The 16,594-nt window shown below is 38.5% G+C and overlaps 1 protein-coding gene across 2 annotated transcripts in view; it reads right to left on the bottom strand.

The window, feature by feature from the left end:
• The window catches only part of adka (adenosine kinase a), a 160,166-nt gene that overhangs the window by 10,988 nt on the left and 132,584 nt on the right, over positions 1 to 16,594 (bottom strand). For both annotated transcript variants that reach the window (XM_081351505.1, XM_081351506.1), the window contains 2 exons: positions 14,462 to 14,497; positions 3,205 to 3,319 (listed from right to left, as the gene is read on the bottom strand). In XM_081351505.1, the coding sequence (XP_081207631.1) occupies positions 3,205 to 3,319; positions 14,462 to 14,497 (151 nt within the window). The remainder of the gene's footprint in view (positions 1 to 3,204; positions 3,320 to 14,461; positions 14,498 to 16,594) is intronic.

Genomic DNA, 16,594 nt, shown 5'->3' with positions numbered 1-16,594 from the left:
CAAAGACGCCCCTCGTGTTGTGGTGTTAGTTTCACTTCTTGTGATATTAAAAGAAACACAACAAAGGTTATCTCTCTGGAACCTCAGTTCCAGGAAGTTAAAGTAAAACAAAACACTCATGAACTATGATTCAGTACACAGAGACTCTGAAACTCTCAGCCTGCCCTTGTTGGGCTACATTCCTACACATAAAGTAGTTTGGGATTAAAACAGGACGTTTTAGTTTGAAAAACAGTCACGAAGGGCACGATTAAGTTAGCTTAATACGTGAACTCACAGAGGAGGGAAAGTACTAATAGAACATCACAGACTCCTCTCCTCCCCGTGACGCTGTCGTCCCTGCCGGAGCCCCTGGGCGACCCTGCACACTCAGCCATCATTAGATCAAAGACCGTGGGCGCTGCGCTCTTAATACGAGCCTGTAATAGGTACGCCAGCAGGGCCGCGCTCTGTTCAGCGATGTCACAAAGGTGCTTCATTAAGGGTTCCTCTTCTGGCAGCTTTCATTAAGGAAATTAATGTGGAGGGGCGAGGACAGCCTGCGTTTACGCCGCGAGAGAAAGCCGGCGTGCACAAAGAGGAACTACACAATAACAAATCTGCATCTCTTTGGAACGTCGCCCCCAGGGCCTATCATCCCAGCCTTCTTAATCACCATTAAAACAACTTCATTGTGACATTCAGAGCCTGCTGAATGATCACATCCCCGCACAGAGAGCAAATTGCAAATGAAATGTAGAGATCAGACGGCATCAGAGCACAGCCTCTGGGAGGTTGAGCAAATCTTCAATTCTCTTTTATATTGATGTTTATTGGCGGAGGCAACGGGGAGCAATAACGTCCCTCTCCTTCTCCGTCGCCCCTGCTATCCGAACCCACTTATTCACCGCTCGTGCGACGGCTGACATTTTTTATGACCAACTACCTCTTGCGCGGCATCCTCGCTTACTTAGCATTGGGTGCGCGTTTCGTATAGGGTTCGCCGGAGGTTGCCGCCGACCCCGCGGCTCTTTATGAAAGGGCTGCAGGAGGTTAGCCGAGCCCGCCTTTTTCCTCAGCGCAGTGTAAAACGCCTCCAGGAGAGTATTTTCTCCAAAGCCAAAGCTTAGGCTGAAAGTTAGCTCGGAACAAGTGGGAGCGAGGCGGTGCTGTAGCAAAAGGGAAGGATTGTCTTGTAGCGCTTTCCTCTGATGAGGCTTTACAGGAGTAGCAATTGCCTGAGCAGCCTTATCAGCCCAGGGGGACTAATGCTATTAGCGTTTGTGTGATAAACGCAGCGCAGTGGAACCAATACAGCCAGCTTTGCCACGTTACTCTGGTAACATGTTGTGTAAATTGTATAATACAGAGCTCGGCGACAGCTCTGTTTAACAACACTTCAATCCTGTAGTGCAGACTTGTGAATAGGATTAGACCTAGAAGCTAACAGGGGCAGAGGGACTCAGAGAGGCCTGCAGTGTCATTGGGATGTCATGTGTCATGTTACAAGTTAACTTAGAGTAAAGCCTATAAAATAAAATAAAAACAACCTTAACATGTTATTTTATGGTATAGCTCTGGGGTCTGCAACACGTCACTACTAGCAAATAAGTGAAAATGAAGAAAACGCTGTATTATTGTAATTTCATTTTACTGTTTCAGAAATGTTGAAATGAGGATCCAAAAGTAACAATTACGAAGTTGCAAATGTGAGTAAAATTAAACTTAGGCGAGTAAATAAACATGGTTTAAATCTAATTAAACTATTAATTAAACACTGCCAGAGGAAATAAAATGCTTTAAAAAAAAAAAAGAAAGAAAGAAGATGATTCATTTATTTTTTATTCAGTCCCATTAAATTAACTAATGTTCAAAAGTTTGGGGTAAGTTATTTTGTGTATTTTAAAAAAGAAATTAATACTTTTATTCAGAAAGGACACATTAAACTAAACAAAAGTGACTGTAAAGACATTTACAATGTAAAAAAATAATAATTCTAATTATTGCTATTCTGTTGAACTTCTCTATTCATCAAATAATTTTTTTTTACAATTTCCACAAAAATGTTAAGCAGCACAACTTTCAATGCTGATAATAATAGGAAAAGTTTTTTGAGCACCAAATCAGCATATTAGAATAATTTCTGGGGGATCATGTGACACTGAAGACTGGAGTAATGGCTGCTTAAAGTTCAGCTTTGCCATCACAGAAATAAATAACATTTGAAAATACATTAAAATAGAAAACAACTTCTTTAAATTGTAATATTTCACACTATTACTGTTTTTACTGTATTTTTGATCAAATAAATGCAAAACTTCGGGATTTGACAGTTTTGACTGAGAGGGAGGAAAAACTGGACACAGACTGGACTGGACAAACTTGTGTCTCCTGCATGAGCACCAATGCATATATGCTAACTGCTAGGCCAAAACTCTTGAGGGTTTTTGATTCCAGGCAGACACCAAAGGTCCTTTACCATGTTTACCTCTTTTTTTATCCCCCAGGTTATCCAGTGCGTTGCAAGGGTGGCTGCTCATTGTGTCCTCGAGAGAATTAAATAATGTCCAACCTCGACGGAATTCATTGTAAGAACACTGGGAAATTCAATGAATCAAAATACAAAAGGCAATAAAAGGCGAATTATCTTGAACAAATGGAATTTAGCCGAGACTGGGCACAGGCGGACTGTAAAACAAGGAATGTTGTTCTGGCAGGAGCAAAAGGAGAAGAAATGAAGAGCAGGAGAAGAAGAGCATAAACAGCTCAGCCTGTCCCCTTACATTCCTGCTGCCTTCCCGCTTTCTACTTCAAACCCCGCTGGTTTAATCAGCTACAACTGTTATGCTTTCCCCACTATACGGTTAAACTTATCCACTCCACAGAAAGATCCCCCACTACTCGGTTACCATAGCAATGTGACTGCAACAGCCCTTTGGATTCAAATTCTGTATCTGAGAGATAGGAGGTCATTGCCAAGGGCGAATTCATTTCACACTGAGCAACATCGGAAGCCGCCAGAGAAACGGCATTCTATTCTTAAGATGACCTTGTTTGAGGCTATTCACTAATGTTTACAGAGGAAATCTATCAACATCATTTCAACTGTAAATAACTAAAAGTGTTTCTGGGGGTTGTGTTATTTCTTTTTAACACAAGACGGTCCCAATCTAAAAGTGTGATTATAAAAACTAATTCTGAAAAGATGAAAACTGACCCACGCACCTTTGGTCATTACAGTTCCTTCTTTGCCTTGGGTGAAGACAACAATCCTCTGCCTTTTCTTGTTCACTTTGGATAAGCTTTGGGCCTTCTTCGCAATCTCCTCAATGTCTTCCGTCTGCATGAGAGAAAAAACATACGTAACGCTTTAGATTACAGCCAGGAAAGTACTGCGTAATTAAGACAAATTTACAGCATAACTTTTGGTGATTATAGTGTACCTATAAAGTACTTACATGTAAGTATAAGGGAACAATATGTAAAGTTTGGGGAATAAAGGGGTAACAACCAGGATAATTAACACATTTTTTATACTGTAAGTATCACCTCATTGCTGAGAAATATAATGTAGCTTTCAGTAGTGAAGCTGTTTTGTTCATAACATAATATAATATTATTGTCACGGGCAGAGGAAAACCAGCTCTAGAATGTTTCGGTGTTCGCGCAATTTATTTTCTTTACAAAGATAAATAAAGTTCCCACCTCAATAAAAAGCTGTGAGCGAGAGCACACAGGTATGTCTGCCTCATAATACAACATTAAAAAGCTATCTTTGTGAATAAATGTGTCTTCCTCACCTTGTGGTGGCTTGGAATTCAAAGGGGAATCGGATATGCATGTTTCCACAGGTCTGATGTCCAGATATCAGATATGTATCTGATTTAAAACCACATTTGGAGGTGGCTGAGATCAGATCTCATGCAGATTTTTGTTTACACGTGGGCAACCAATTCCGATCTGTGTCAGATGTGAGTAAAAGATCGGATTTGTTGTGCCAGTGTAAATGCAGCCTTAGTTTGGGCTCACATGTTTCAAGGCAAGTAAAGCTAAACATATATATATATATAAAAAAAATGACATACTGGGAAATATACTCTTGTTCCATGTAGTTACAGTGTAAGTACAATAAAAATACATACACAATCTTATATCACTGACTCGGAAACCTTTATTTGAAAAACAACTTATTACAGTTGATCTGAAGCGATAGTCTACAGTTTAAAAAGTTTAAAATATTGTAATTTTTCTTACAAACACTTATCGTTTCACTTCAGAAGACATTGATTCATCCATTGAGGTTGTATGGATTACTAGTTATTCCAGTATGTGCTATTTGATGCTCCAACTTTTAGGAACACATAAGCTTGCATTATATGTATTCCCAGAGATGATTTATTTTTCTAAAAACCTTAATTTGTGTTAATCTGAAGAAGGAAAGTCATTTAAATCTCAGATGGCATGAGGGTAAAAGAGAAGTAAATTGTGAGGACGTGTTTCTGCATTTTCTTCTACTACATAATAGCAAGAGACATGATTTCTTCAGATTCATCAGTGGAAAGAAAGAAAAAGAAGGAGAGGAACAAAAGGAAGAAGCCCAGCAAGAGAGAAAAAGGGGGGACAAAATGTGCTACTTTCTTTCAAGACTTCAGCATTTGAAATTAATTGATTAAAAAAAAGCAGTTTTAAAGGAAAAACTAGTGTTATAAATCTGTTTTGAATTAACTTGTTTTTCAAATAAAGGTTTCAGAGTCAGTGATGTAAGATTGTGTATGTATTTTTATTCTACTTACCCTGTAACTACATGGAACAAGAGGGTAACAAGCAACACTACATGAAAAAGTATCTTTCCCTTATATTTAAGCAAAAGTTGAAAGTTTTAGTTTTCAGTGCACTTTTGTTAAAAAGATTACTGTATAAATGCACATATATGTACCCTGTAATTAAAAAAAGCCTATACAGTATGTATTGGTACACAATTATTACAAAAAGGTACGCAGTGTATGTTCTCGCTAAATTGCTCCCAAATGTAGGATTGTTGTATCATAATAGTAGAATAAGAACCCCTTAGTTCTAAAATACTTACAGTAAAAATAATTAGTTAATTCTCCTGGTTGTTACCCCTGTATTCCCAAAACGTTACATATTGTTCCCTTATACTTACATGCAAGTACTTTATAGGTACACTCTAACTACCGAAAGTTAAACTGTAAAAATCGCTGTAATCTAAAGTGTTACCAAAACATAAAACATACTTGAGGGCAAGAAGCAAATATTAAATTATTCCAGATCAGATAAGATTTACTTTAATGCTGTACCTTGTAAAACATGCTCCTGAGTCATCATTTTACCTACTGAGCATGTTTAGTGACTGCAATTGCCAACTGCTTCTCACTCAGAATGACTGTTGTGTTGAAATTCTAAATGTCATGTGTAATCACATCACTCATGACTCACATTTTAATTCCAATGAAATATTTAAATGCTAACAATATACCAAAATGACGCATGTATCACTCAGTGGCTTTAAAGCAATCCACTGATGTATTTAATCTTCTGGCTTTGGAACGGTTGCATTTGTAATGCACTGTAGGCTTGCTGCAGTAGTCGGTGTTACACGGTGTTCGGCTGTACACCAATTACATTTCTTGCCCACCGCGGCACCACTCGCACTGTCGTTTCGCTTTTTTTATAGAAATAAAAACCATTTAGACGAGTAAACAGAGATGACTGACAGGACAATGGCGGAGGATTTGGTGCGCAACAGATCCTGAGCATCATTAGCCAGGTTTCAATCCAAATATTTGTTTTGCGAAAAAGAGTTTAGCGCATCAAAATGTTTACCGATATAGCTGATGGAAATGCCAATTTTCGCAAATGTCAAGACAATTTTTTTCCATTTAAGTTTAGCTTATAAATTCTATGTTGATACTTCAAATGTCACAAAAAACAAGTTCGGAAACACTATGTCGAGAAAAAGGGCTTTAACACCAATAAATGTGGTGTCACATGACAGAATTAGCCAATAGTAATACTATATGAATTAGCCCGCGTATGAGATTCGTCACACAAATGCAGTTACCTGCAGTCCTGTCAGAGAAGCTATCGATCTTCTGATTTCCTAATTTAGTAATAGGCCTATTATATAGTAAACTGGTGAATTCCAATTGTCTTATTACTGCATTTTACAAATATATAGGATAACATTTTTTAGGGATAACGTCATACACCATTTAATCAGTAAAAAGGCCAATTGGATGGAAACAGCAAATTGCGCAATTTTTTTTAATGCATATTCACTTTGTTGATAAAACAGTGCAAAAAGTGGATGGAAACATGTCTATTGACAAATATCCAATCTTGTAAAATACGTGGTCAGTACCACTGTTCCCTATGCAGAGGGATATCACATTGAGGAAATTTTCAAATTTGCAATCACGTGTATTCTAATACATTGAAAACTTAACTTTCTTTAAGAAAAAAGTAATTCTAGCAGTTGTTTGAAATAATAGGAGAGAGCCAATGCTCTAACAAACAAGTTGAAATGTAAATCTGGTTGCAAACAAAAACAGAAGAAATACAAAAGTGGTGTTCTGAAAATAAAGTCTTCTAGAGGGATTGAGAGCTACTGAGAGTCAATCATTTGGGAATCGGACTACTCTGGTTGCGCTGTATGTTTCGATTTCTCTAAGAACGGACTCATAAGAGTCATTCGTTCGGGAAACAAACTACACTGGTCACACTTGTATGTTTCGTGCTGTAGATTCTTTAGCTGTGTTGCTAAACAGTAGTGCAGGAAACACTGTCAGAGTAGTTTTTTTTACAGTATTCATCCACATTTGATGAAAGAATACATAAGCGAAAACTGTTAACACAACTGGACATCATTCGGTCTGGGTATTAAATTTTTTTTAATGGAACCATTTCAAAATAGGGGAATATTTAAAAAACTTTTAAAACTCTTTTAAAAAACTGTAGTGGAATAAGCCACTACTACTACTATTACAATACTCCAAGCATATTTATGAAGATGTAAAGAATTATGCTGAAATTGACACTAATCACTAATGAGTCCAGTAACAGAACATATTTTGCATTAGACTGGAAAATATAACTATAGCAACCTGTTGTACATGTTGAAAAATCTGCGCCTCCTGTTTTGACCTTTCTTGTATTGCACAGCTTACTTGTTTGTCCAGTACAGTCTGCTATTTAAGTGGACTCCAAGCAACCTGTAGGACTACACCACCTCCACGCTCTTTCCCTGGAGCCTCACAAACTTCTGCCTGCTGGTAAAATAGTCTATGATTTAGGAGATTGTGGAGGCGTTCACCGGTATTGGGCTGAGCTTGTTACCAAGCCGGAGAGGCATGTTGAGGGCACTGGAGAAGTCAAAGCACAAGATCCTGACTGGGGTGCCAGCTTTGGCCAGGTGGGAGTGGGCTCTGTAAAGCATGCAGATCAGAACGCAGTCCTGTTAACCCCAGTTAGCTATCTATGAACATGTTCCACTAACATTTGACGACCAAAATGTGGCCAAATACTTTGTCATCTTAATTTAAAACAATAGAAAAATGTGCTATTTTATAAAAACTATTACATATCTTTAAACATTATATGGTTTTCTTAGAAATTGTGCTATGTTAAAATAAATGCCACTTGGTTTGATATCTTGTTAAAATATGCAAAGACATACTTCCCAAATACACAGGCCATTGTATGTAGGCAAATCTTGCAATATACAAATTTATATATATATATATATATATATATATATATATATATATATATATATATATATATATATATATATATATATATATATATATATATATATATATATATATATATATGGAGACTTAAGTTTTCAGATGGCACTTAGAGGCAACATGGGAGATATAATATAAATATAATATAATATAATATAATATTAAGGATACTATTTTTTAAATATTATATATACACTGTAAATTATATATAAAACTAATCGATAATGGCATACAGACCTAAAGATAGTGCTAGAGCTGAGAGAAGTTCTCATAGGCATGTATGCAAGTGCTTGACGTTTAGGGAATTGAGTGAGATCATCTGCATTTCCTAGTCCTCACACCTCCCAGCTGGCACTGGACAGAAGGCGCTGGGGTAGGGGGAAGTGTGTGGAATGGGTGGTGCCGGTGCTGGGGGGTGGGTTTGTCTATGGGTTGAGTGCTGGTGGTTCGATACCATACCCCCACCCTGAGTCACACAAAGCCCCAGTAAGAGGGTCTGAGGCAGTGCAACCCCTGCCAAAGCTTTGAGTCTGTCACATGTCTACTCGTCCCCCTGCCAAAACCGGGCTACAGAGGCTGCTTGGCCACGGCAACCACCAGCCCTTGACAGTTTTGTTAATGGCGGTGTAGTGTGGTGTCTCAGGCAGGCCCAGCTGCCTCATCACCTCTGCTTCATTCCACACTTGACTAAAAGGGTCTGCTTTCCTGCAGTCTGGCCAATCAGCAGAGCGCCGAATGGATTCAATCAGCTTACAGCAGCACTCGCTGTTCAAGATATTGACTTCAGTGTGAGTTTACATTGCCAGACAGTTGTTTTCACATGCATTTGTATAGCAAGCAAAATTGCCTCAGTAATTCCGTTTTTCAAAAACAGAATAGTAAAAAGTCTAAAATTACTGTCAAGCATCAGGTTTAATGACCAGCATTTTAATTGAAAACAATAGTCCCCCCCCCCCCCCCCCAACAATTATGAAGCCACTTCATAAATATGGATACAGCATACTTTGAGGAAGGTTAACAAATTGTTCCGATCGGAACTGGCAACAGAATGCAAAACTAACTAGATAATAACTACTTCTACGCAAAATTTCACCACAGACAGTACAGGCCTGAGGCTAGACCCAGAAAGCAGGAGAGTATGAATTTGGTGGCTTTTCTTTTTTTAAGCAGAGCCCAGGGCTCTATAAAAACCTTACTGTTTTACAGTATCAGCTGACTGCGCACTGTAAATCTGTCAGGGGCTGCGGGTCTATAGGTATCCTGTGACGAGAAGTGGCTGCCTACAAGCCTGCCATTATCCCGTCATTATAACTATCAAACACATGATAGCCATGAGAGAGTGAAGCTACACTTGCTCATGAACACTTAATCGCTGGGAGACCCAGAGGGGGGGTGGGAATGTAAAGGCACCTATGGAGTCATATATTCATATGGAGCTCCATTAAACTGCGCAGATTAAATGTCTGACTTGCTCGAATACCATTACTCATTTATAATTTACTCTTTCTTTGGCCTTGAACAATGCAAATCAGAAATGCAAACTCTGTGTCAAACCAGCTTTTTTACTCCTTGAAGAGCGAGAAGGTGTTTCATTTCAGACATAGGGGAGTCTGCACGCATAGTAACTTGCAAGGCGCTTGTAAAAGCCGAGTCTGTTATATGTATTCAGGATACAGCGATTGCTCATTGAAAAACAGATGTTTAGCTGGAATCTGTGGACCCTGAGCTCTGAATAAAAGCCCCCAGCAGCCGTTGCCTACTCGTTTTCTTTCAACATATACATCTCGGCTCTGCAACATCTGCGATCACAGTTTGTCTTTAACCCTGCTTGGCATTTCAATTATGATTACAGTGTATGCCTGTGACTTATTAGAATGCAAGGCTTCATTAGCAGAAGTAGAACACCTCTGCAGCTTCATTAGATTAATCATTCACTTCTAAAAAGTCGTTTAATTTTTAGGAGCATGATTTTGGGGGGAGGAGGGGCGAGTCGGATAAGGAAGAGTTCGGAGAGAGAAAGTGAGAGGAATTGGGAGGTGTGGGGTATAAATTAGCCTTCCCATCTCACTCTCAGGCACTTATCTCTGCATAGCTATCTGCTGGTGTGAATACATATATGCCTGAGGGACCGAGAGGGACCGAACGCCTGTTCGCTTTGATCTGAATATCAACTGTCAGAGCTATTCTCATAATTAACCCATCAAGACACATCACAACTGGATCCTTCAGTCCAGACAGAGAAAGGCAAGAGCCCTTGTGGGAATAAAGAGGCTTTCTGTGAGCATCTCTCCTGCAGACAGGTGCTGCGGTTGGGGGGCAGAGGGCTGCAGAGACTGTTAGGAGCAGCTGACGTGGGATGTGCGCTCCCATGTTGCCGTTTCCCCCACTGGCGCTAACTTGCTCCAGCTAAATTTCATAGGGGGCTTTTAATCACTTCCCCAAACACAGCCTCTAATCACCACTAAAAGGTTGATCGTTCCCAAGGAGGAGAGAAGGGAGAGGCGTTGTGGGAGTCTACAGAGGTGCTAATGAAGAGGTTAATACTGTGATGCTGGATTCCAGGGCTTGTTTAAGGCAATTTGTAACTGAGACTGAATGTAAAAAGTGAGAAAAGTCGAGGAGTGTTGGTCGCCTTTGTCAACACTATGTTTCTTTATTCTTTATTGTCTGAATAGATCACTCAAAAATGAAACTTCTGCCATAATTTACTCACCTTCATATTATTTCAATATTGCTGCTCAAGATGGAGACCTTTATTACATATATATTAAATATTATATATAGAGTTAAAATTTTTGGTAAGAAGATATGTTCAGGAAGTACAATTAAACAAAGTTACCAAAAATGAACAAATAAATACCAAAAGTCTATCAAAAAAAGTTACATAACGTCAACCTCAGAAAGTCATATGATAGAATAATTTGCTCAAAAAAGTTGCAGCTAATCGCTAACAAACATGACGCTAGCAGTTTGTATGCATTTTGAAAAGTTTTGAAGTAATTCATTAAATAAAATTAGTCACAGTATCGCAGTGGCTACAATTTTTATTTCTATTTTGCGCCAACATTCCCAGAAGTGACGATTCGGATTTCCTGAACTAATGACACTGTTTTGCAATTTCTAATTTCTGTCTAATTTTAAAAAAATGTCTGTTTTTTGGGGTCAATAATATTTTTGGACTTTCCTTATTAACTATTATTATTTCACTATTAACTTTCATTGTATGGATAAAAACAGTCAAAACAGAAATTTTTCACATTCTACAACAGAACGAAAATCAATCAGGTTTGGAATGACACAAGAGTGATTAAATGGTGACATAATTTTTGAGTGAACTATCCCTTCAGTGTAAAAAGACTACACAGTTCCTTGCTTAGGTCTCAGACACACATTAGCATATTCATGCCATTGACTATTTGCTACTCAATAACTGAATTTGATCAGAGGGGTGTGTAATGAAGGTTTTAAGTGTAAAAAAAAAAACATAATAAGCACAAGCTTAATTAAGCTTAACCATAATATCTCTCTATTCAATGGAAGCTATCAGTTCATGAAAGCCATAATGTAGCTGTCAGTGATTATCATAAGAGATGTTCTTCTTTAATAATGATGAAAGCAGGCGGAAAAAAAAACCCTGCTTTATTAGGGTGTCCAATTCTGTGTCCATATTAAAGCTAATAAAACAGCTCCTTCATTGTAATCTGCAGGAGGAACAGCAGCCAATAGAACATCAATTACCCTGCGGCAGATTCAACATCTAAGGGTATTTAAGTAAAACAGATGAGGATCGGATCACACTGTGAGCCAGATCTAATGCCGGCTCAATACAGAGAAAATAACACACTCTTATCTACCTTCTTGAGATGTAAATTGATTTATTAACAAGGCATCTCTTTGAAGCAAGGGAAATGGATTGATGCTAAGCAGACGTGTTTGATTTTCACTTTAATAAAGCCTGTATATTTTCACAAGATGTAGAGCTGTATTGTAAAAACACTCTTCTTTCACACTTCTGAATGTTGCCACATTGTTTAAGACGTGAGAAAAATATTATCTTTACTAAGGTACAGCATGTCTAGCAGCGTCTGCTCCGGAGTTATTCAGATAATCACAGAGCTTATTGGAAGTTTGTATTGCTTCCTAGGAAAGCTACAAGATTCAGAGTGCCTACAACCACAATAATGCATATCAATAACTGGGTTTCCATCCACGTACTTTATGCAAATTTTGTGATATTGCATTAAAAATCTGGGTGGAAATATAAATAACAATCTTAATACAATAAAATAAAAAAATGTTGCGTCTTAAAAATGTATAGACTTGCTTGAAATGGATGGATTTGTAAAATTGCAGGGGTCGGTAACCTATGGCAATGTTGGCACACTGAGGGATAATTTCTGACACGTGACAATAGCTAAAGAGATGCATGAATTTAATTTAAATATGAAGAGTTCAGATGCAAAAACCTCTAAATGCCATCTGAAATTTCCTCCTAGAATGATCATTTTTATGAAGCTCGTATATTTAAGTTCAGTAATTTCACTTAAATGGCAATGAAAATTACCTATTAATTGCCATTTAAGTGAAATTATTAAACTTAAATATACAAGCTTGATAAAAATGATCATTCTAGGAGGAAGTTTCAGATGGCATTTAGAGGTTTTTGCATCTGAACTCTTCATATATATTCCCTCAAACTTGCATACGGACGTACATTTTGAGGTAATCAATCCTCATAGTCACAGCCTGTTTTAAGTTAAGAGCTATAAAATGCTATTAAAGTGTAAGATTTTAACCTGCGCTAGCATGCATATCCAACAAACCATTTGTGTAACTGCAGGTGTGCGCTTCCGTGATTATCGCTCCATGTCCCATAAGGTTGCCGCCCCCTGTTATATTATATAAAAAAATTAGGAAGGATGACATGTGTGCAAACCACATTGAAAACATTTACTGAAATTGTGTCCTTTCAAAATTAATAAATGTATTAATTGTAAAACATAAAATATTATACTTAAAATTTTATAAATACATATTAAATAAAAAATTCAATCGCATTTTATGGATGCCATGGAACAGAATAATTTGCTTAAAAAATATGTTGCAGCTGATCGCCAGCAAGCATGAAGCGTTTTGTCTGCTTTTGTAGCGTTTTAAAGTAAGTGATTGATGAAATAAAAGGGCCACAGTGGCTACAACTTTCATTTCTATTTTGCACCAATTTCTCCGGAAGTGATGATTTTGTTCAACACCTCGAAATGCTGCTTTGGGTGGGGTACGAAGATTTTTACTGATAAACAAAGGGGGAGTTTGTCTCTGATGTTGCGAACCACAAAAACCAGTCAGCAGACAAGCAGATGTGGAAGTCACCTGATGTGCAGAGGCGTGTATGAATAATATTGAAAAAAACGCCACCATCAAAAAACAAACGATGACATGCTTCTCTGCACGTCTGGGGACTGAAACTTCTCGATTTCTCTCCATCCTGTCACTAAATGCTAACATTTCAATTGCTATACTCTGTTGAGATGTTTATTTCTGAAGCAAAATCAGGGTAAAGACTCGTATGTCAAAGATTCCCTTTTCTCTGAGCCCTAAATCAACATGACGTGTGTGAAATCAGTGAAGAGGTACTCACAGTGTGTGACAGTGCTTGCCATTTATATATTTACTCTGTGCGATGCAAGCTCTCGCCCCCCCCTCTATCTCCCTGGCTCACGAACTGCTCCTCCTCTCTCTCTCGCCCATGCACACTATCTATCTCTCCCTCCCTCCCTCTCGTGTCTCTCTCTCTCACTCACTAACTTACTCTGCTGCCAGAATCTGCTTTGCATTCCAGTCACGTCGATCGCACCTTGAGTGATCCTGGAAGACAATTATTCATACTGAGACGAAACACATTCAGGCGGATAGCACTGCATTTGAAAAAAGATAAGCCACTTCAATTATTTAAGCATGCTGTTCCTAAACTCACATTTACTTTGCTTATGAATTCACATTTACCCCCCCCCCCCCACCCACCCCGCCCCCCTCATGTACACTTTTGAATATGAGACGAGAAACACTACTATTACGTTTGCATTTCCCTGCTATTCAGAGAGATAACTCGTATTGTTTTGACGTGTTATGTACAAACAAGGCCAATCAGTGTTTCCACATTCTGAGACTAGAGGGGAAGGTGATCCAGTATTTATGAGCGGATGCAGCGCGGTATAATTGAGCGTAATGCCGTGCCGGATCCTCACGCGGTCTAATGAAGCTAACAAGGTGGGTTCCTCGACAAAGGCACCTGCTAGCCCTGCCCAGTACACCGACAGAATTGAAAGCAGCCCCTAAGGATTTCTTTCTCTCCTCCCAAGAGCATTCTCAAAATTCAATAAATAACATCTGTAGGCGATGTTGGGTGCAGACCTGGGAGGAATGCGTCATAACAGAAAAGGAGGGGGACGAGAGAGAGAGAAAGAGGAGAAGAGAATGTGTGAGAGTAGGGGAGAAAATGTGTTTGTGTGTGTGTGAGAAAGAGAGAGAGTGTGTGAGCCGGAGTGCTGGCTGAACAAAGAAACCATGACGACTGCCAGGTTGCTATGGCGACCACTGCAAGGGGGCCAAGAGAGTATAATAGCACATCAATCACTGTCCGAAAAAGAACTTCATTATCAGCTGAAAAATAATCCTTTAGGATCTGTTTAGTGTGTGATCCTCCATCCACTCACCTCAAAGCCTTGTTCTCGCGCAAACACGGCGGCCTCCTGCAAAACAAAGCACACATACAGCCTTAATTAATGGGAGCTTAGAGTCGCAATGATATTATTTCATTTAGGGCACATTTCAAGGCTCTGTGTTAGGCTATATAGAACAGGAAATTCATCATTTCACCTTCAGTTCTTCTTCCAAAACCAAAAATAAATATTTTGACGTGTCACAAACAATGTACCCATAGTATGTGTATCATATTGTGAGGTAGTTGGCGATACCCAGCATTGAGGCTCATCCACACCAAGAACGACAACTAGCATCCTCACCAACCCATGACAACATTGTTCAAGTTTAAGTTCATGTCGTTTACCACTTTGAATGCTCAAGCTTTTTAAAGTCAGATGCATTATGATTGGCTTCATCAATCATAAGCTGGAAAGAATCATTCTGAAAGTGACTTTCCTACTCTCATAGAATTACCATGAATATTAAAACTTTATAATTATCATCTTTGGTGTGAACAGGCAATTTGTGCACGTTCAAGCAAGACATATCTTCAAACTTGTATCGATGAATAAAACAGCTTTTTTTTAGATAATAAAAGGGCTTTGTGAGGGTTAAAAGATTCCAATTATGTGTGCTGGGCTTTGCCCTTTGCTCGACTGAACAACTCTAGGGACCAGTTGTGACAACCTCGGCCTTTAGAGGGGAAGAGGGGGTGGAAAGAACCAGTGCTTCATGGATGTAAGGGGCCGAGACCACCTGCAATCTGTCTGTCTGTCACAGCCACTGCATAATAGACCCAAGACATGTACATTAATCTATAATAGACCATCTGACATCACTCAAAACTCTCCAACCTGGCATTTAGCTGTTTGTATTTGGTTCCAGTCTGAAGATTTTCCCTTTTCCGGGTAACAGAGCTGCAGCTACACCCATGTTTGTGTTCACTGCACAGAGGTCAAACGCTCCAAGGTTAATCTTTGCACCATAAAGTTGGGGAAAAACTCCAATCCCCATGGAGATAACCCACCACTAGGTTTCATGACACCAATTACAGCTCAATGATCTGATAATGCAGCCATCCAGCAGCCAAGGTGAGCCACTCTTTTATTAAGAGTGATTAAGCAGCATTATTTCAAGATTAGCTCCAGGAATTAGTTAATGCAACCCCACTGGAAAACTGTAATAGGCCTTTTCACTAGGCAAGACTATGGAAATACTGGACTTATAATAAATCTACACTTTAAAAAGTCACTCAATTAGCACAACAGACTAACCAGAACCAGAACTAAGTCTTTGTGTGCCATAATTAAAAAGAGGAGAGAGACTAATGTGAAATGACAGGAGTCAATCTATAAGGAGATTAAAAATGTTAAAGCTGCGATCACACAAGAATCCATTGACTTCCAATTATACTTGTACAAATAGACATTTTACATTATTATTTGGGAACAGATTTCCATTTCCAAACAGATTTCCCAAATATTTCCCCATTTGCTTTGGTCAGTCAGACAGGCAGTCCTGCTCTCAAACTCACAGTATAAAGTGCAACAGTCAGGTTACGCAAATAAAAATCCCATTAATTTTCTCCATAGAGGAATTGATTTTTAATGACAGCTTATAAACCTTTAAATACAGACCTACTTTGTGCTACGAGGTCGTTAATTGATGGTGTATGCTTTTTTTGTGATCAGAACACATTTTCTCAACTTGTTTTTTAAACAATTGTGTTTAACAGCAGAAATCCTGGTGAAAAACGACATTATCAATGATTCTGCAGAGAAATCTCCACCAATGATTCATGGGATTGTAGTTCTTTCCCCTCATTAAAGCCGTTAAGTACACAGTCTTGTACCTTTGTATTTTTTGTCAGATTTTCAAATATGTCATAGCTGGTTGGTTTGGTTCATGGTTTATAACACTTTAACGAAGACTTTTTAAAAATCCCTATAGGAACAATACTTTCGGAATACATTCAGAACATTGCTAACTTGTTGCATCTACACTTTAAAATGGGAAAGTACGGTGTACACTTGATATATTTAAACTTTTATAATAAAAAAACCCTTACACTCTGCAGTCATAAAAAATAGATCATGAAAGAAGATGGACAGAGAAGAATAAAGGTGGTACATTGGAGGTGAGGA

The sequence above is a fragment of the Scardinius erythrophthalmus genome (assembly GCF_964197995.2).
Source record: "Scardinius erythrophthalmus genome assembly, chromosome: 21".
NCBI lineage: Eukaryota > Metazoa > Chordata > Actinopteri > Cypriniformes > Leuciscidae > Scardinius > Scardinius erythrophthalmus.
The sequence above is the reverse complement of the archived record's forward strand: the minus strand, read 5'-3'. Positions and strand labels throughout refer to the sequence as shown.